Source organism: Quercus robur, chromosome 4 (assembly GCF_932294415.1).
Source record: "Quercus robur chromosome 4, dhQueRobu3.1, whole genome shotgun sequence".
In the NCBI taxonomy this organism is placed as follows: Eukaryota; Viridiplantae; Streptophyta; class Magnoliopsida; order Fagales; family Fagaceae; genus Quercus; species Quercus robur.
In genome coordinates this window covers 3,788,724-3,808,758 of record NC_065537.1, presented here as the reverse complement: position 1 = coordinate 3,808,758, position 20,035 = coordinate 3,788,724, and the positions used below count along the sequence as shown (strand labels likewise).

The 20,035-nt window shown below is 32.2% G+C and overlaps 1 protein-coding gene and 4 non-coding genes across 5 annotated transcripts; all 5 read left to right on the top strand.

Annotated features, from left to right (window-relative positions):
- The first annotated feature begins 3,472 nt into the window (after window positions 1–3,472).
- LOC126720380 (metal tolerance protein 9-like) lies at window positions 3,473–9,356 on the top strand. Its single transcript, XM_050422798.1, has 6 exons — window positions 3,473–3,812; window positions 6,034–6,146; window positions 6,569–6,814; window positions 7,258–7,338; window positions 8,121–8,351; window positions 8,783–9,356. Exons 1-6 carry the CDS (start codon window positions 3,614–3,616, stop codon window positions 9,125–9,127), a joined length of 1,215 nt encoding a protein of 404 aa, XP_050278755.1. The 5' UTR covers window positions 3,473–3,613; the 3' UTR covers window positions 9,128–9,356.
- A 5,532-nt stretch (window positions 9,357–14,888) lies between these two features.
- On the top strand, window positions 14,889–14,968 carry LOC126724615 (small nucleolar RNA snoR117). The gene has a single exon (XR_007655058.1). It is a non-coding gene; the product is annotated as a small nucleolar RNA snoR117 (small nucleolar RNA).
- An 84-nt stretch (window positions 14,969–15,052) lies between these two features.
- LOC126724611 (small nucleolar RNA snoR116) lies at window positions 15,053–15,137 on the top strand. Its single transcript, XR_007655054.1, has one exon. It is a non-coding gene; the product is annotated as a small nucleolar RNA snoR116 (small nucleolar RNA).
- Window positions 15,138–16,625: 1,488 nt separating this feature from the next.
- On the top strand, window positions 16,626–16,706 carry LOC126724614 (small nucleolar RNA snoR117). Its single transcript, XR_007655057.1, has one exon. It is a non-coding gene; the product is annotated as a small nucleolar RNA snoR117 (small nucleolar RNA).
- Window positions 16,707–19,313: 2,607 nt separating this feature from the next.
- LOC126724602 (small nucleolar RNA snoR69Y) lies at window positions 19,314–19,409 on the top strand. Its single transcript, XR_007655045.1, has one exon. It is a non-coding gene; the product is annotated as a small nucleolar RNA snoR69Y (small nucleolar RNA).
- Window positions 19,410–20,035: the final 626 nt, after the last annotated feature.

Genomic DNA, 20,035 nt, shown 5'->3' with positions numbered 1-20,035 from the left:
ATGTCATACCTGGTTACGGTTATACCAAATATTCCATGCTATCATGAGTAGTAATTCCAGAGTATCATCCCCCACACGCTGTGAAAATTTCAGGTGCCACAACAAGTCCACAAACTCATGGAAGACCAAACCATGGGTATCAAATGTGAGTCCAAAAAGTTGCCAGACCTCACAAGCCTTATCACATTCCCAAAAGAGATGTGCACTATTTTCAATTCCAGTGTCACAGGCCTCACAAACTGGATTAACCAGAACTTTCTTTCAACATAGATTCGCCTTTGTAGGCAATATATTCTTATTCATGCTTTCCATGCAAAGGACTTAACTTTGTTTGGGATATTTAGCCTCCATATTGTCTTCCAAAATATTTTTCCGTTCTCTTCATTCGATGCTCCCCCAAAGGTGTTACCTATTCTCGAAGCCACTACCAATCTATATGCTCTGCGAACTATGAAATTACCCTTTGGTGTATAGGCCCACACCAATCGGTCGCCAGGCAGTTTAGTACTTAAAGGGATGCTTAATATAGCTTTAGTGTCATCTGGGGAAAAAAATCGATGGATCATATCAAACTACCAAGCTCGAGTACATGGATCAATGAGAAGAGAGACCTTCGCATCTGTGGGTATTTCGGGATGTCTAGAAGTTAGTTTGAAAGTAGAGGGCTTGGGGATCCATTTATCCTTTACTATGGTGATGGCTTGGCCGTTCTCCACCTGCCACCGGAAGCCTTGTTGAACAATATATTGTGCCGCCATGATGCTTCGCCATGCATAGGAAGGGCGATTGCCCATTAATTAAGCTGATAAGAAATCCCCATCTAGAAAATAATGAGCTTTGAAGACCTTGTGCACTAAAGAGTTTGATTCATTCTGAAGTCTCCATCCTTGCTTTGCTAATAATGCTAAGTTGAAAACCTTTAAATCATGAAACCCCAAGCCTCCTTCCTCTTTAGGCATACACATCTTATCCTAGCTTAGCAATGCCATCTTTTTTTTTCCATTAGCTTGACCCCACCAAAAGCGACGCACCATGCTCATCATTTCATTGCAAAGAGTATTAGGTAATTTAAAAACACTCATAGTGTATGTTGGAACTGCCTGTGCAACAGTCTTTATAAGAATCTCATTTCTGACATTGGATAACAATTTTTCCTTCCATCTAGACAATTTATTGTTCAATCGCTCGAGTAATTTATGGAAAGTATTATGTTTATTTTTTCCAACCAAAGATGGTAGTCTAAGATACTTCTCATGTTACTTTATTATTTCTGCTCCAAACCTAATTTTGACATCATCTTAAATAGCTTGAGGAGTATTTTGACTGAAGAAGAGGGAAATTTTCTCACGATTTAGTTGATGCCCAAAGGCTTGTTCATACTTCTCCAAAATTGTTATTAAAGTAGAACACTCTTCTTTTGTGGCTCTACGGAAAATAAGAATGTCATCATTAGCAAAAAATAAATGCGAAACTTTAGGTTTTAGACTTTTTTATTTTGTTAGTGTTCCTAGCTAGTATATGTATTAGAGCTAATTTAGCTTCTAAATAGAATGAGTAATTAAACCAATGTTTGGTTTAAAGAATGGTCCATCCTGTCTCTTAATTTCTCTTTGTAAGTCGTGACATTGAATAAAATTAATTCTCTATCGTACGTTTTCATTTCAAAAAAAAAAAGAGGATGCATCTATATTCTATTAGTCACATAAAAAAATAAAAATAGACATGACTAAATGGGTATATTTTAAATCATGAAGGGGCAAGAAAGTGAAAAATACATTTTTCCCTTATGAAGTTATTCAAGAAAGATAATACTATTGCCGTATGATCAAAAGGAATATATTACATAGAAGAAAAGAGGCAGGAGGGGCGGTTCCATTAATTCCATTCCATTAAACATAAAAATTCAAAGGTGCTAAAAATGCATTGCTGCAAGCTGTGGAATCTACCTACTTATTATTCTAGAAAAGAATAAAAGTTCTAGAATCAACAACATATGGGGCATGTGGGGTAATATGTCACTTAAACAACCCATAAAATAAAATTAAAAACCAATGATCATAAAGCTTTTTTTAATAAAAATCAAGGAAAAAAAAAATTGTATTTCACTTTCCAAATTAGCATGATTAAGTCATTAAAGGATAGAAGTCAATTAAGATTTAACTAAATCTTTGATTTGTAATAAACAATAACAATGGCTTTTGATGCTTTCTTTGGGTTCTTGGCTCTTTACTATCTTGTTCTTATATCTATTATGTAAAATTATTCAACACGGAGATATTTATTTTTTTTATTTTTAGGGGATGAACTAGACTTTTTTCTATATGAATTGAATTATATAAATCAACTATTTGGGAAAGGTAGTACCATAACCGCATGATCAAAAGGAATATTATTTACATGAAAGGAGGCAATAAGGAGGTCCACATTCAGAATATAAATCCAAAGATGCTCAAAATTCATTGTTGCAAACTCTGGAATCAGCCACCCCACCAAAAAAAAAAAAACAAAAAAAAAGGTGATTATAAAGCAATTATGGAATAAAAATCAAGAAAAAGAAATGTTATATAGTTTGTTAACTTTTTGCTAAAAAAATAAAATAACTGTACACTTTTTTTATTATTATTTTTTAAAATTTATGAATCAAAAAATGGTTCTATATGTGTAATATTATATTTACTAGTTACTATCCCTGAAAAGGTAGTATTATTGCCGTATGATTAAAAGCAAAGGTCAAATTTTAAAGAAAAAAAAAAAAAAAAAAACCGATGGTAAGACAACCATGCATAAAGAAAACAACCCCAAAAATAAAACTAAAAATAAATTGACTATTAGTTAGAAAAACATCGCTAAAAAAATTAATAGGTAATAGTTTTACCTTATAGTACTCATCTTAAATCTTAATATCAGTTGCTGAGTGCTTCTACGACCTTGTAACCTTGTTGAATGAGGAGACAATGTATACTTGTTCAAATCCAATATGAAACAAAGACGTTACTTGTTTTTATCGATTACAATTAATGTAATGTGGCTAACATTTGTTGAACGTTAAACAACAATGGTATGAACACACCAAATCTCATGATGTTGATGTAGTCGATTGTAAGTAATTGACAAAAAGTGATGAGTTTGTGTAAACAGGAGTGGATGGAAAGTGTCATCCACTCAAATTCGACATGTTGTGAAATTTACTAATTTAGTGTGTATTTAGAATTCTTGATGTTCAAAAGAGCTATTCTAAGACCAAATTCTTTCTTGCAACTATCCTATATATATATATATATATATATGGCATATTATAATTGGCTGTTTAACACTATATGGACCCACCACTTTTTTTTTTCTTTTCACCAAGTTGAGGTAAAGTTGTGGCCAAAAAGGTTAGTTGTGGTCCTAGATTTTCTGTCCTAAACCACATAATGCCATGCAAAATGGTATAAGTATAAACTGTGATTCATCTGTCTCTGTCCCTCCACATATTAAGCAAGGGCAGTTACAAACTTTGCAGCAGTAGTTGTAGTTGTTGCTTGTGCTCTATATATAAGGAAACTTTGCAAGGCATTATTGGTTCAGAAAATGCTCAAATACAAATAAGAGAGTTTTTGAGAGAGATTTAATGGGTGAGAGTGGAACTGTGATAGGTGAAAATGGCAGAATTGAGCCTTTTTGGTCATCAGAAGTTGACACAAGTACCAAAGTGTCAAGCCAGACAACATCTTCATGGAGACTCAATATTAAGGAGTTTTGTCTGCCACAGCAAAACGTAGATGATGATGACCATCATCATAGTACTTTCCCACAGCTTTTTCGTGCTAGTAAGCCTTCTCTTCTTCATTCTCATCGCCTTGTGTTTTTGTTTCTATCTCAAACAAACTCTTTCTAACTTAGTTCCTTGTTATCATTGGCTGTAGAGCTATTAATATGTTTATCACTAAATGAAACAAACTTTTGGTAATCGGATATAGCAAATTGAAGACCAAAGAATGTGAGGATGAAACTCATATTATACATATACACTATAGAGGACTATCACCATGATTGTCAAAACTCAGATATAGCAGAACCCTTATGAAAACATGGCTTGTGTGACCAGAAATATAAAGTGAACAATTGTATAAAATTAACTAGGATTAATTTAGAGGGGCTTTCCACTGTATACAAAATCACTGGAAATTTATTATAGGGGTGAGGCATAAAAGAATTGAAGTAAGAAAATTAACAAAGTGATAAGCTTTCTATGATGCAGATGATATATTTGAAAGACTTATAGACTGTTTGATACAGCTTAATTTTCAGCTTTTTTGAAAACTAGGTAGCTTGAAAAATTGTACCTTGAAAAAAATCGAATTTAAAAAATTGTACTTTGAAAACGTGTGGTTTGAAACCGTTTCACCAAACGGGTAAGGGACACACAGAAAACAGCTTCACAATTAAAGGAAGTGACTGTGTTCATGTAAATTGTTATGCTTTACAAAAAGACTTGTATCAATAACTACTAACGTTGCCATGGCATTTTTGTTTCCCCTGAAAAACTCCCACCCCTGCCTCCTAGTCCCAAAGAAAAGTTGTACCATCAACAATAACCTCTGGCCCAAATATTAGAGTTTGCTAAATGATGTCATTATTTGTTATTCATTATTTTTAGGTCCTTTAAATGCTTCCCTTTCATGGAAATTTCAAATAAGGGAGTGCTAGATAGATTTTGCACATATAATTGCTGGTATAATTTTAGCTATTTTCACTTTTTAATTCATTTGTCAATGATATTTGTATAGACGTGATTCTTCTTTTTTTGTCCTTTCCATGGCTGGTACCGTATCATTCAATGTGATTTTGATTTTAGCTCAGGTGACTTAGTTTGACATCAACAAGTATGTTCCCAGAAATGCTTTCCATTTTTTGTAATTTTTTTTAAACAATTGGATTTGAACTCTAGCATCTGGTCCATAGTGGCTAAAACTATCCATTCGGTCCAGGCTTTAAAATATCTAAGGTGAGTTTTAAATATCCATAGATGAGGTCATTAACAAGATTCCCTTGGAATTTGAGTTGGGTTTGATTCAGCTGTGTAAAAGTTGATTACAAAATAAACACATATTAGGAATGGAAAGTGCATACATAAACATATACCCTTCCAGAAAAAATTATTATTATTATTATTATTATTATTATTATTATTATTATTATTATTATTATTATTTTTATTATTATTATTATATGATCAAAAGTTAAGAAAGAGGGTATACAATTTTAGAGTGATGCACTTTCTACTCATATTTGGTAAAGATGGAATAATGAGAAGAAAGAGTAGTGATGCAAGGCCTGTTATGAGTTATGACAAGGTTTTTCTAGTCAAGCTTTTTGTTTATCTCAGAAAATGAGAAATGCCAGTTGTTAAAATTTTTTGTCTTTGAATTTTTTGTCACAAAGTTCAACTTGGTGAACAATCTTCAAGGTTGTTTACATCTAGTATGCTAATCTATTTTCCTTTGATCCGAAATGGTCTAAGAATGGAATTGTGTCTCATCTACCACAGAAGCATACAAAATTGGTAGTTTATTTAATTTAATGAAGAAACTCTCGGTGACATTATTGCCATTAAGATTGCTGTAAAAAGAAGTATGATTTCCATTGTATCCAATGCTTTCAGCCTTGAATGGCTAGCCTGATCCTGAGGTAGCAGAGCCTTAAATGAATAACTGATTGGATATTCATTATTTTATTGCTAGAAGAAAGATCATTTCCAACTTGTTTTGTATTGCATATATCAGTTGAATCACTATAGTCTATATGCTTGCATTGCTCTTCTGCCCTTAAGAGAATATTTTCTTCTTAAGACAGCAGTTTGAAATTAATTTGTTAATGCTCTTAATTTTTCCTAATGCTTTTCTTGCCTGATGTTTAATTTATTTATAAAAATGGCTTCATAAATGATAATTTGGGTCATTTCCATCTGTCTGTGAGCCTTGCTGAAGAATCTCCCAACTAATCTCGTTCATTGATTTACTTTTTTTTTCATTTTGTTCTTGATCTCAGGGAAACGATCCAGGGTTACAGAGTACTATAAGAAGCAAAAAGAGCTCTTTGAAGGGTTCAGCGAAATGGAGGCCATGACTGAAACAGGTGGTTGTCCTGGAAGTCTCACAGAGGTTGGTTGACATGGTTGTTTTGTTTATTCTCCGTAACTTTGTATGAAGTTTCAATGTTCGATGTGTTTTGGACAATCTTAATATAAACATGGTTGGCTTCCTAATTGGGCAAAAAGTTAGTTCTGAACTAGCTCAAGTTTAAGAGGGCATATTTACAAGTAGTTCCTGCTCAGATTTTAACTTGTGGGAAAACAAAAGGAATGCATTTTTTTTAATTCAATTTTGCAAAATAAAGGCAATATTTTTTGAATTACTACTATTCTAGTCAAAAGTGTTTTGTATCAGTAGTGACTTAGAACCAAGTATTAACATGATCAATAGAAAGGTTCAAGAACTTATGTTTACCAAAAGTATGATACTTCTGACTACTACATACCTTTCTTAACTGAATACTTGTGTGGCATTGAACACTGCTTTATCAGGATGAAATGAAGCAGCTTGCTCGGAGTGAGAGGATGGCAATTCATGCATCAAATATAGCTAATTTGGTGCTTTTTGGAGCAAAGGTTTTTGCTTCTATTGAGAGCAGATCATTGGCAGTTATTGCATCTACCTTGGATTCCCTCTTGGATCTCTTGTCAGGGTTTATTTTGTGGTTCACCACATATTCCATGAGAAACCCAAACCAGTATCACTATCCGATTGGAAAAAGACGGATGCAGCCAGTGGTAAGGCATCAAACTTTCATTTTTTGGATGAGTGAATTTCAGTCCCAGCACTATGTCTAAGAAGTGATTCAAACCAGAGACCTACTCTTCATAAGGCATGATCTCCAACCTATTGTGCTACCCTCCCCCCCGCCCCTTGGGGTTTAAGGCATCAAACTTCCTAGTTGTTTCAATCCAATATTTCGTGCATGTGTTACAAAACAGTCAAACACTTAAAGGTTCATCTGAGTTAGATCAATGACAGCTTAGTTTTGGAACTGTAAGTTCAAGAATGAACATGTTTTTTGTTATGTAGACCTAAGGCTTGCCAGCAATCCTTATAACACAGGCAAACCTGCGACTGAAAAGTCATACCATCTGTCTTGGCCTTTTAAATTTTTCCTTAAAAGTTTGCTTTTGTTTTAATTACTACAAGCCTTTACTAACCAAGCTTGAGTATGCAGGGTATCATTGTTTTTGCATCGGTAATGGCAACTCTTGGATTGCAAATCTTGCTAGAGTCTGTTCAACAATTATTGAGTAAGGTATGCAATTTCAATCTTATTGGCTGTTTACCGTTAAAGGCTGCCTAGACAGTCTACAACTGGTTTCAGGCACCAAGTAAATGTATCACTTCTTCGTAATAGCCCAAGCATGGTTTTTTTCTCTTCAATCTCATATGAGTAAGTGGATGCAACATGTGAGCATGTATGGCTATTGTCCTCTCTATAATTAGGCAGATATTCATGTCTAACAAAGAAAGAAAAAAATCATTTAGTAGTTTTATAGAAATTTGCTTTAGAGAGGAGGGGGGAGGGGAAGAGAGTTTGGTAGAAATTCCAGGATAGTTTCTCAATTTATTCCTATGTTATATGGATTCCTTTTAATGATTTTAGATGCTACGCTATATGGTAGGTCACTTCAATTAAATGGTGTAGACATTTTTTGACACTTCAACAATTCATACCTGTTTTCCTCACTAATTTTTGGAGTGATTTACACATCCATTTGATACATGTAGCCTACTCCCTCTAATGTAGTGATGCTGTCTGATGTGGATGTTGTCAACTATGACCATCAGTAATAAAAAATAATGTTCATTTACTGACAGTATTTAGTCAGTTTTCTCAGGAATCAATAGATTTTAGATTTGAACCTCTTTTTTTCAGTTCAAAATTCCACTTTATGAGAGAATAGTTGTCTCCTGTCATTTATATATTGGATGTAGGAAACTGTTTTTGTCTAGATACAGTTAAGTTTGTTTAACTTGATGCCTGTTTCATTACTAATATTGCTTTCATCTTTTATATGACAATCTTGATTACAGTCCCACCCTGAAATGGATGAAGAACAGGAGAAATGGGTAATTGGGATTATGGTTTCTGTTACAGTTGTGAAGTTTGTGCTCATGGTTTACTGTCGAAGATTTAAAAACAAAATTGTTAGAGCATATGCGCAAGATCATTTTTTTGATGTTATTACTAATTCAATTGGTTTAGCAGCAGCTGTTTTAGCCAACAAATATTACTGGTGGATTGATCCCTCTGGAGCTATTATGGTGAGTTCAAAATAAGACAAACTTTTTTTTTCCTCCCAAAGCTTTTCACTACCCCACATTAAAGCTTTCAAAAAATCTAGTCATAACATATTTTATAACTGTCAAGATGGAAAATTGTTAATGGTTGTTAATAAAGTGATATCAGTAGTGAATTATAATGAGGATAAATAACAATTTTCCAACTCAACAGTTGTAAAAATGTTGTGGTAATTGCATTATTCTAAAGCTTGAATATTCCTACAATTTTACACTTATCGGCAAACATGACCGGCGAAAGAAAAGAAGGAAACTTTGAGGTTTTATGCTTCAAATGCCTTTATGTGCCTTGAAATAACACACTATTAAATTGGAGACACGATCGAATTTCCAATCTTCCAGCGAGCTAACCTTAGTTTATCCACTAATGATGAGTTCTTGAACTAATAATGCAGATAGCATTATATACAATAAATACATGGGCAAAGACAGTCATTGAGAATGTATGTTCCCTAATTGGAAGAACCGCACCTCCTGATTTCTTGGCGAAGATAACATATCTGATATGGAACCACCATGAAGAAATTAAGCACATTGACACAGTTAGAGCATACACTTTTGGTTCTCACTACTTTGTGGAGGTTGACATAGTATTGCCAGAAGACATGTTTCTGAACAAAGCTCATAATATTGGTGAGACACTCCAAGAGAAGCTTGAGCTACTCCCTGAAGTTGAACGAGCTTTTGTACATATAGATTTTGAGTTTACACACAGGCCTGAACACAAGGCCAAGCTATAATATCACCAAATTCCCTAGGATGATAACAAGTTGTCATAAGCTAAGAGTTCAGTCTTCATTTTTTGAAAAGACTTTTAAGAACTAACAATCTTCAAGTTGTTGAATCTCCTATGTAAATCCCCTACCTACATTATTATTTTGGCTGTGCCTTGCAAGTGAAACAATTGTAGCACTGTGCTTGAGTTTCTCCATGCATTAATCAGTTCTGGTTTCACTGTACTACAAATTATTTGATGATAGCCATCTTGATTTTCCTTGTCATAACAAAATAATCCATTTTGTTTCTTCAGTGATTTTAAGCATTCTTACTTTCTGGTCTTGACACAATTAAATGAACTAGACATCAGAATGGACAGGGAGTGAGTAATTGAGATTTTGCAAACTATATATATAGACCTGATTTTTCTTGTTTGGGTGTTCTGCATCTCCAAATTGCACCTATAGGACATAACAAAATGTTACAACAATCTTGTTTTTTAGCTGTGGTTGGTCCAGTATAATAAATGTTACAACAATCTTGTTTTTTAGCTGCGGTTAGTCCAGTATAATATTTTATTATTTTATTTCAACTTATGATGGGCTGACACTTCAGTTGTTGTGAAAATGTTGTGAGACTTTGTTGCGGCCATAAAACAAATCTTTGCATTATTGATCTTCAACCAATCGAATGAAAAGGTACGATATGAGTTGCAAGTTGAAAGATATATGCATAAGATAACACCCTGAAGGTCCTTCAATACAAAAGGAAGTCACTTTGCTATCTCAGGCCAACAGAGATATCGTCTTATAGACACCATTAATCTCTATTATGGGTTGTGAGAGTTTTGGTTATCTGAGGGCAGTATATTATGACAATCATCAGGTGCCTTGAAGGATCGGTTTTGGTTTAATTTAAAGCCTAAAATTCTGTTACAGCTAAAAGTTTGTCACTTGGAAACCAAGGATGACTTTCGAGATAAAGAAGAAGAAAAAGATAATAGAATTACTGAACGCTTGAAACAACAATACATATCCTTCAGTTATCCCACACTGACAAAATACAAGCAAATTTTTTTATTTATAATTTGTTCCAATAGGCTTTACAAGTGCCGAGCTTAGTAACGTAAGCTTATAACTCAGTGGGGGCATTAAGATGGTTGAATGTATGTTGGAATTGCTAGGTGGATTTGGTGGAGTGTTGGTTTGTTATTTCTAGCATGCCCCCCTAATCCTTGGGTTAAAGGACCTCCCCTAACCACCAAGGTTGGGTAGCAATCTAACTTTGTTGAAATCGATGATTGGACATCTCACAAATACAACTCAACACAGCCCTTCCTAGCATGCTACCCTAGGTTCTTCCCCATACAAACAACCACTTTTTATAATTACCTTTATCTACTTTTCTTTTAATCAATCTTGGTAAATAAACTAAAAATTCATTGTTTTTTTTTTTAACGTTTTCCAATGATATGTATTAATCTGTGTTTACTTTTTTTAATTATTATCTTCACAAACACAGTAAAAAAAAAATTATTTTTTATTATTTTTATCGCTCTGTTTTTACTTTTTTAAAATATAAAATTGTTTTGCCATTTTCTTTTAATAAACTTTTTAATTACCTTTATCTACTTTTTTTAAATCGATTTTGGTTAAAAATTTTAAATTTGTTGTTGTTTTTTATTTTAGCTTTTTCCAATGACATGCATCAATCTGGGTTTACTTCTTTTAATTATTATTTTCTCAAACATGGTAAATTTTTTTTTTTTAATTATCAAACTGTTTTTACTTAAAAAAAAAAAAATTTTGTTTTCCCTTTTTCTTTCAATTACCTTTATCTTCTTCTTCTTTTTTATAATCAATTTTGGTAAAGAAAAAACTAAAAATTCGTTGAATTTCTGTTTTGTTTTTGTGTTTTTGTGTGTGTGTGTTTTTTAATAACTTTCTTCAATGACATGTATCAATCTGGGTTTACCTTTTTCTAATTATTATTTTCTCAAACATGGTAAAAATTTGTATTTTATAAAGATGTAAAATGAAAAAAAAAAAAAATGTTAAACTGGAATGGAATTGGTAGGTGAGGCGGTATAAAAAATAGAATTTTAATATTAATGTTAGTTATGTTAGCTTTTTCTATTCGAAGAATTATTTTAACACAATATCAAAAATATTGGGGAACTAAATAGACGCATTTGAAACATTAGATACCGTCTTGACATAATATTATGGACCAAGTGGTAATTAACAAAAATTATTTGGTGATGAAAGAATATTGCCTAAACAAATTAAATTATATTTATATAGTAAAGAGTTATTGTTTTGCATTTATAAATATACAAATAATATGTGTGTGTGTGTATATATATATATATACATACCAATATCAAAATATTTTGTTCAATTAAGCAAAGGAGAACACACAAATTTTAAAATATTAACTTAGATACTTAAAAATCTAAAGTATATTGAACAAAGGCAATAACCATCATACGATAGTAAAAAGTTATAGCAAGTCTTGTAGCTACTTGTACTGAAAAGGGAAGAACACTTCTAAATTTTTCAAACCTTCTTAAAAGTAGAGGAAAAAAAAGTACACCTCATCCTTTTTTTAAAAAAAAAATTATGTATTCCCCCTTTTGGGGGCTTTTCTCGGATCCTACGTCATGGCCTAAGTGACCTAAACCTAAAGCCGGCCCTATATTTTAGATGTTATGAAAATGTAGTGAGATTTTGTTGTAGCTTTAGACCAACTCTTTGCGCTATTGATCTTCAACCAATCCAATGTAAAGGTAATTCTATAACTTGCAAGTTGGAAGATAAATGCAATTGATAACAACTTGAAAAATCCTAAAATCCTAAATACAAAAAATAGTCACTTGGCTATCTCGGGCCAACATAATTAATAGACTCAATGAATATCTATTTTGGGCTGTGTGAGTTTTGGGGCAGTATCTTATAATAATTATCAGGCCAGGTGATTCGAAGGATCAGTTTTGGTTTAATTTTCCGCCTACACATACACGAATTTGTCACTTGCAAACCATGGTGACTTTCGAGATATGGAGAAATATAAAGGTAATCGAAGTACTGAACACTTAAAATAACAAGACATATCCCTCATTATCCCACACCGACAAAATACAAGTAAATTGTTTTATTTATAATTTGTTGCAATATGTTTTACGAGCGTCGAGCCTAGTAACACATGCTTAGAATAAAGAGAGGGCATTAAGATGGTTGAATGTATATTGGAATTGCTAGGGTGGAATATGATCTCTAGTGTGCGCCCTCCCTTGGGTTACTGGACTTCCCTAACCTTGCTACCACACTCACCAACTCTCAAGATTCACTCCAATCGTGGCCACATCTCTTCAAGAAACATGAAATCTCCCTCATATATACTCTTTCTTCACCTTATTCTGCCATGGAAACAAAGCAAAACCATATTTATGTTCAATTTATGATTTCTTGAAGCTATACTATTGTCCCTACAAAACCCATGTGAAATTCTGACGCAGCATGTTCGTATTGGAGAGTTTACACCATATTCTTATCAAATTTGGGCTTTATTGAAATTTATAGATATCACAATATTTTGTTCCAATAAACAAATGATGACTACATACAAAATTTAAAATTTTAATTTAGATGCTTAAAAATCAAAAGTATATTAATACATCTAATTTTAATCACAATATTTTGTTCCAATAAACAAATGATGACTACATACAAAATTTAAAATTTTAATTTAGATGCTTAAAAATCAAAAGTATATTAATACATCTAAATAAAAATTAGATGTGATCTTATCCTATACTAAAAAAAAGGTGTAATTTTGCCTAAACAATAAAGTATGTTAACAAGAGAAGAGACGTATTTGCCAGTTATATCATGGAAAATTGCCTGAATCTCAAGACATTTTTTGAACGAATCATAAAATTGCCAGTTATAACTCCCCACCTCCCGCTGCCAAGGATCTCATATGAGGATTTTATCTTGTTTAGTTCAAACATAATCCACCAAATATTTGCTAGAACTACCTCAATTAGAAATCAAACTACATCAAATCTGTAGCATGTTGTAACATTCGTAGCCTTTATAACAAGCACCCCTGTTTAGTGGCATACCTTTCAATTGCATATACTGCTCTAGATGCTAGTGGACTCTTCGAGTAACCGATGAAGTGAATAAAAGTATAAATATAGGCAAAGGTGGGACTTGGGAGGGATGAGAGAGCAAGCAAAAGTGGGGGCAAAGGCATTAACATTCCACCAAAGCAAGCCTTAGAAACTTGTAGGGTATGAATTTGTCTCTTTCGGTATAGACTATCCTAGCTCATTGGGTCCCAATAATCTTATATGAAATTTGTTAATCCAAACAATCAGAATTAATATTAGAATCCTGTCAAAAGAAGTCCTTGGGGAAATAGGCCACCTTATCCAGGGAATCATCAATCTCCTCGAGTCTTTTAGAAGCTGGAACTTCAGATATCTAAAAAGGGAATATAACATGGTTGCGCATGAGCTTGCTCACTTTGCTAGATGTAATGAGACTTATCAGGTATGGAAAGGAGTGTCTCCTCCAACGGTGAGACACCTCATCCACCTTGATGGTCTATAATGCTGTATACATTCTCTTAACCTTGTTGTACTCCAATTTCAGCTAATATATTTCAACACCCCCCCCCCCACCCCTAAAAAAATAATAATAATAATATTATTATTAGAATCCAATAATTAACTCCCAAATCTAACACATGCATCATCTCCCTCCCAATGTAGGACTAATCATATATATATATATATATCATATCATATCATATATAAAGTCAAAACTAGAGAAAATACAATAAAGTTTTCAATTGGAGTCTACTTTTGCCACGTGTCCCATCTAATTTTTAAATTTTTTGTGCCACTTGAGTTAATCTAGTCCAAAATATACAAAGAGTTCAATATAAAATTTCAATGAAAAATTTAATCAGGATCTCAAAATTTGATTATTCATATCTTATTTGAAAAATATAAACATAAAATAAATTTATTACTTAACAATAACAAAATTAAGTTAAATTTTTTTTTTAATCTAAAACAAAACTATCAAGAATGGACATTTTTTTTATAGGTCAAATCAAGAATTAATAATTAGAATAAAAATAATCATAAGTAATATTAAACTTAGGCAAACAAGTTAATATGCATCTAATTACATTTATTTTTTAATAATTCAATTAGTTATGTATAATTTTATGATAAAAAATTGTATTTATTTTTAAATACAACTATGCGTATATATAAATTACAAGCTAGTAAGAAATAAGCATTTAAGTCCTACATAAGAACTTTTTTCTTTTGAAAGCAAGTCCTACATAAGAACTTATAATGTAAGATTCACGCGATATGAAAAAAATAATGTCTATACATATACCTCCTCCTTCTCATATTATGTGGATCTACATTGATGTATTATCGATCCACACCATGTGAAAGTGATGCTGCAAATAATGAACCCTAGAAGGGTCTCACTGCAACCATATAAATATTAAGGGCATATCAATGCAATTTAAAAATAATAATAATGATTTCAACTTTGAGGGTAGTTTGGTAAATTCAAACCACGAGTAAGATTAGGGTTTCATCTGCATCACCACTCTACTATATAAATCCCTCTTAGACCAAAACCTCTTCGACAACCCTCACCCAAAACCTCAAAATTTTCATTCAGCTTCTCTCTCTCTTTCTCTCTTTCTCTCTGTGTTTGTGTTCTTTGTAAATATCGTATAGTGTGTGGCCTGTGAAGCACCAATTATTGTCCGTACCATCTGAGATACCCTCTTTGATGTATACAACTTTTTCAATTCTGAGGCCTCGGATAATTTTTTTTTTTTTTTTTCATTTTTCACAGCTTTTGAATTCTGGGTTTCGTTTTATTTTATATATTATGTTGCAATATAGGCTGTGAAGACTTAATTTTATACCATCAAACTATGAAAGCTCTATGAGGCTTGTTGATGTTACTATAAATCATTGCTGAGCCTTTTATTTTCTCATATACATTGCTAATTAGTGTTTTTACTGAATTTTCTTTGAGTTTTCCGTGATGGGTATTTTTTGTTTTGGGTGTATTTGATGTTATGTAAGAGATTATGTGAAAAAAAGGCAACAAATTAGAGTCTCTGATGCGCTTTCTTGATAGCGTTTTTAGCGCTGTACGTTGCCGACAGTGATCTGGGAGCTGAGATTCTGGCAATTGCCTCATGTTTTCTGTAAGGCTTTTGCATTCAGATGTTCCTACATTTATTAATATGATCTGTTTTTATTGATAAAGTGTAAAGTATTATCTATCATGAGTAGGATTGTTACCCAATTGTTAAAACTAAAACTATACCACACTTTAGTTTGTAGAAATAATTTTATGTAATTAGTTTTTTTTTTTTTTTGTATGGGAATTTTATGTAATTAGTTTGAGGTACTGTTCTACTTACATATGAATTGTAGTTATATAGAGTTTTATGGATGTACTTTTTATTGAAAGTTCACTTGCGTAGTTGTTGAAGTTTAAGGTAAACTTACACAGACTGTGTTTAAAATGTGAGTCATTTTACACATGGTATGTATGGAGTGTGGAAATTCTTGATGTGTGACAAACATGGTCCTAAAATTCGTTTGTCAAAAAAATTCACTCACTCATACACCCTTCCTTTTGGAAATTAGACTTAAATAATAATGCTTGGACCACAACTTTGCCACAACTTTGCCACAAGCTGTGCCAAAAAATTGTGTCTTTTGTTGTGGTTCTAGCATTTTTGTTGTATAAAAAGCTGTACATGTGCATAAAAAGTGATGTTAAGTAGATACTTATTTTCACAAATATATACCATTACTCATTATATGGATTTGTTATTTTGTTTAATATATTACTTGCAATATTTTCCCACATGGGTTGGACCTCACCAATGTGTTCTATCCATGTGAGGTGATGTTGCATGTAACATGTTTCACATCATATCACTTCTATTGTATGAGCATTAGTAGATTAATATACAAAAATATGACAAATGGCTTGGTAAGGTTGTTATGTATGTTGATTTATTAATGCTTAACAATGGGGTAGTAGTTATACATGTTGATTTATTCATGCTTAACTCGTGATTCAGTTAATTTTGTGGTTTTAGTGTCATGTCCATTGATCTACTGATGGTAGAATTCAAATTGAATTTAAATAGTTATTAGTTTTTTTTTTTTGCTTGTTTTGTAATATTGTTGTTAACCTTCATGCTATATCGTTTTTTAAATTAGATTTAGTTCTTAAATTTACCCGTTTATGTTTCTTAAAAAATAAGTTGTTTAAAGTAAGCTGTACCCCAAAAAAGTCCTGCTTTAAAATGCTGTACATTAAAATAGGCCTAGTGAGTGGCTAATGGACTATAAACATATTGTTTATATTGAAATTGTGTGCTAAATGTGATCTCTTCATCTGGCTTTTACTGCTGTGTTGATATCTTATGTAATTCTTTTCTGATAGTGGCCTGTGATGATTCAAATTGTCCGTACCATCTGAGATACATTATCTTTGATGTATTAAACTTTCGCCTTTTCTGAGGCCTTAGGCACTTCTCTATGTTGCTTTAAAAGCTTTTTTTTTATGAGGTTCGTATATTAGTTTTTTGTACCTATAGTTTTGATATTGTTATGGTTTATTTGTTTGCTTGGTTGAAAACTATAAGAATGTGTTATGTGTTTAGTAACGTGGAAGGCAACAAATTAGAGTCTCTGATGCACTTTTTTGATAGTGTTTTTGGTGCTGTACGTTGCCAATAGAGAAACTGGAGCTGAGAATTTTGCATTTGCTTTTTTCCAAAAAGGCTCATGCTTTCCGATGTTCCAACATAAGTTTATTGTTACTATCTTTTTGCTTAAATATATTTTTTTTGAATTTGTGGACATGATTTATGATGAAGATCTATTACAATGCTTTTGAGTGCAAATGGTATGTGGCATTTGGGAACAGACTTCTTAATACCTTGATGCATGAATGTGAGAGTTATAGAATGCTAGTCTATTGAGACATTGTGATGTCATGTGCACATGTTGTTATGTGTTGTTTGGTCCATGTATAACAGAGTGGTGTTGCTTGCTTAGTGTAAGTGGCTTCTTTTTTGTCTTGTGCTGATTGAATGATATGGTTGTTGGCAATGCATGTTGATTGTTGTAGTGATATCTTTTTAGTTTTTTTGCGTCTGAATTTGTAGTTAGTTTCCACCGAGTATACCTTTAGCGCATGTCTTTTATAAGACAAATTTTTTTGTTGGAATTTATCGTGATAGCCAATTAATTCAATAAGATTTGGTGGAAAACTTAATTGTTTATATGATCATATCTTTTGTAACAATTCTTTGTTGTCACTATTCTGATATGGAGTGGTAATCATTTTTACTTCTCCACCACTCACAGTTGACCACAACAGAGTTGTCGTAAAAGTTGTGGCACGATAATTGTCTCTACAATCCTTCTTCTTCTATAAGAAGAATTCTAGTACGACCTTTTGTGTCACAGCTTTGCTACAACTTTGATGTGATAAATTGTGAATGGTGAAGAAAAAGTGATTAGTCATTTTGTAATGGTTGCTGCAACAGTTATTTCACATGGGGTTGGATCTCATGCTTTTGTATATACACACACAACTTTTGAAATTCCAGCCGCAACTTTTGACTTTTTGAGTTTATTTTTGGATCTCATGCTTGTGAGGTTCACATCAATGTTTGGTTTTTTTTTTTTTTCATCATTCATCACTCCTTAATCAATTTTCAATTTTCAATTTTCGTCACTCATTACTTAAAATGTCCCAATTTCACCAACCCCATCCATTTGGCACTCATAACTCAATTTTGACTTTGATTCTTAAAAAAAAAAACTCAAAAAGTCAAAAATTGTGGTTGGATTTTCAAAAGTTGTGTATTTACAAAAATGCCATCATAACTCTATTTCTATAACTTGAAAACATCTAAAATGTGTTTTCATTTTTCATAATTTATCACTTAGTGATGGAAACAAAAAGTGAAAACATCCCTAAACAAACCATTCAGCCATGGGACTCACATATTTTGAGTTATGGGTGAGGAAACATGCTTGTTCCTTGATGCATTTGTGAGATTATTGTAGTGAATTTTTGATAGAATGAAGTGGTTGTTGGCAGCATGTATTGGTTCCTGTGATTTTTTTTCTTGAAGTTTTTTGCAACTGAAAACACCTTTTTTTGGTTTTCTTGCTACACCTTCTGTTCATATATATTGTAATAGACTATAAATTCAATAAGACCCGGTAATCCCTCCTCCTGAATGAGATGGTTTTTTTTTGTACTGGTTGCTACAACATTTCTTTCACACAGAGTTGGATCTCGTGTTCATGAGGTTCAAATCAATGTGAGAGGGATGTTATATACAATTGTTACCCAAGATAGGGCTCGTTTGGTAGAGAAGTTTGAGTAATTGGTAGAGAAGTTCGAGTAATGTTGTTTGTAGTTTTTTGAAATACGTGTGAGTGAAAAAGTGTGTAATATTATTTAAAAACTGAAAATAAGTTGTTTAACAACTCTACCAAACGGAATCTTCTTGACGTGGTATCATGCATAATCATGATATATAACATATCTCTTACATGGGATGAACTCAACATTCATTCCAATGTGAGAGGGGTGTTGTATATCACAGTTATAAAATTTTTACCTCTTCCATGTTTTTATTTAATTTATTTCCATTGTAACTAGGTTCCAACATCTAACAACATTTAAGTCATTGTAACAATCGCAAGAAGTTTAGTCTGTTATGATATGTCATCTATTTGTTTTTAGGTTTTTTCCCCTTGTATTAACGCATGAGTTAATGCCACTTCTTGTTAGGTATTCCTTAAATGTATTTTGCCTCATAATTTAATTTCTGACGATGACAAGCAATAATCATGGTGTTTGATTTTGCTTTTGTTTAAAATACTAATGTATGAACACTCATGTTGAAAAATGTAAACTATTCACGCTTTGCTTGACATGTTATGAGGAAAAGTATTTTATTTGCCTTTTGTCCGATTTTACTGTAGGTTTTCTATTTGAGATCCTTCTTTCCCTAGGAAAGATTATCTTTGTATACATTTTGTAATCTCCTTATTCTTTTGCACCCCCTCTTTCGGTGACCAATTTTTTTGAGTTTTTTATTTGTTGAGGTTGTTGGGATGATGATAAATGTTTAATCCCAGCTCATTATGAGACCTTTCGAGGTCTGGGAATGTAACTATCCACATGTATCTGATCCTCTATTTCATTTATCTTATGTCCTTAATCATGGCACCTCTTATTTACACTTGTTTGTCAAAGTTTGTCTCAAATTTGTATTTGAGATTTTCTCAAACGAGATGGTGTGCTTTCGGTTATATTGTTCTATTTAGTGGTTCATTTTGTTGGGTCTATTGTTGTAAGCGGTAAAAAAAAAAAAATGCAAAAATCAATCTCTTTATCTTATTGTGAAATCATTTAATATGAGAGCTTTATTTTTGGTCCTTATCAGACATCTAATTTTCAGTGGGAATCTGACTCTTTTGGCTCCATCAGGAAATTATTGAGTAGTTTTTACTATGGGAATCCTTAAATGGTTGTTAGAGCATCTTTAGTAAATTCATCAAATTTTTTATCTTTTATCTATCAATTTTTTCAAATATATTTTTTAACAGATTTTCTATCTTATTTTTTATCTCATTTAAATATTATTTCTTCATTCATTTTTTTTTTTTAACAATTACACATCTTTCAATATTTTTTTATTCAACACCGGATTATTGTAATAGAAAAAAAAAATTGAAGAATGATTAGTACACATTTACTGTTTATCAAATCATTGTAATATTACTATTTATGACCTAAAAATTTTTTTTGGGTATGGAGAATTTA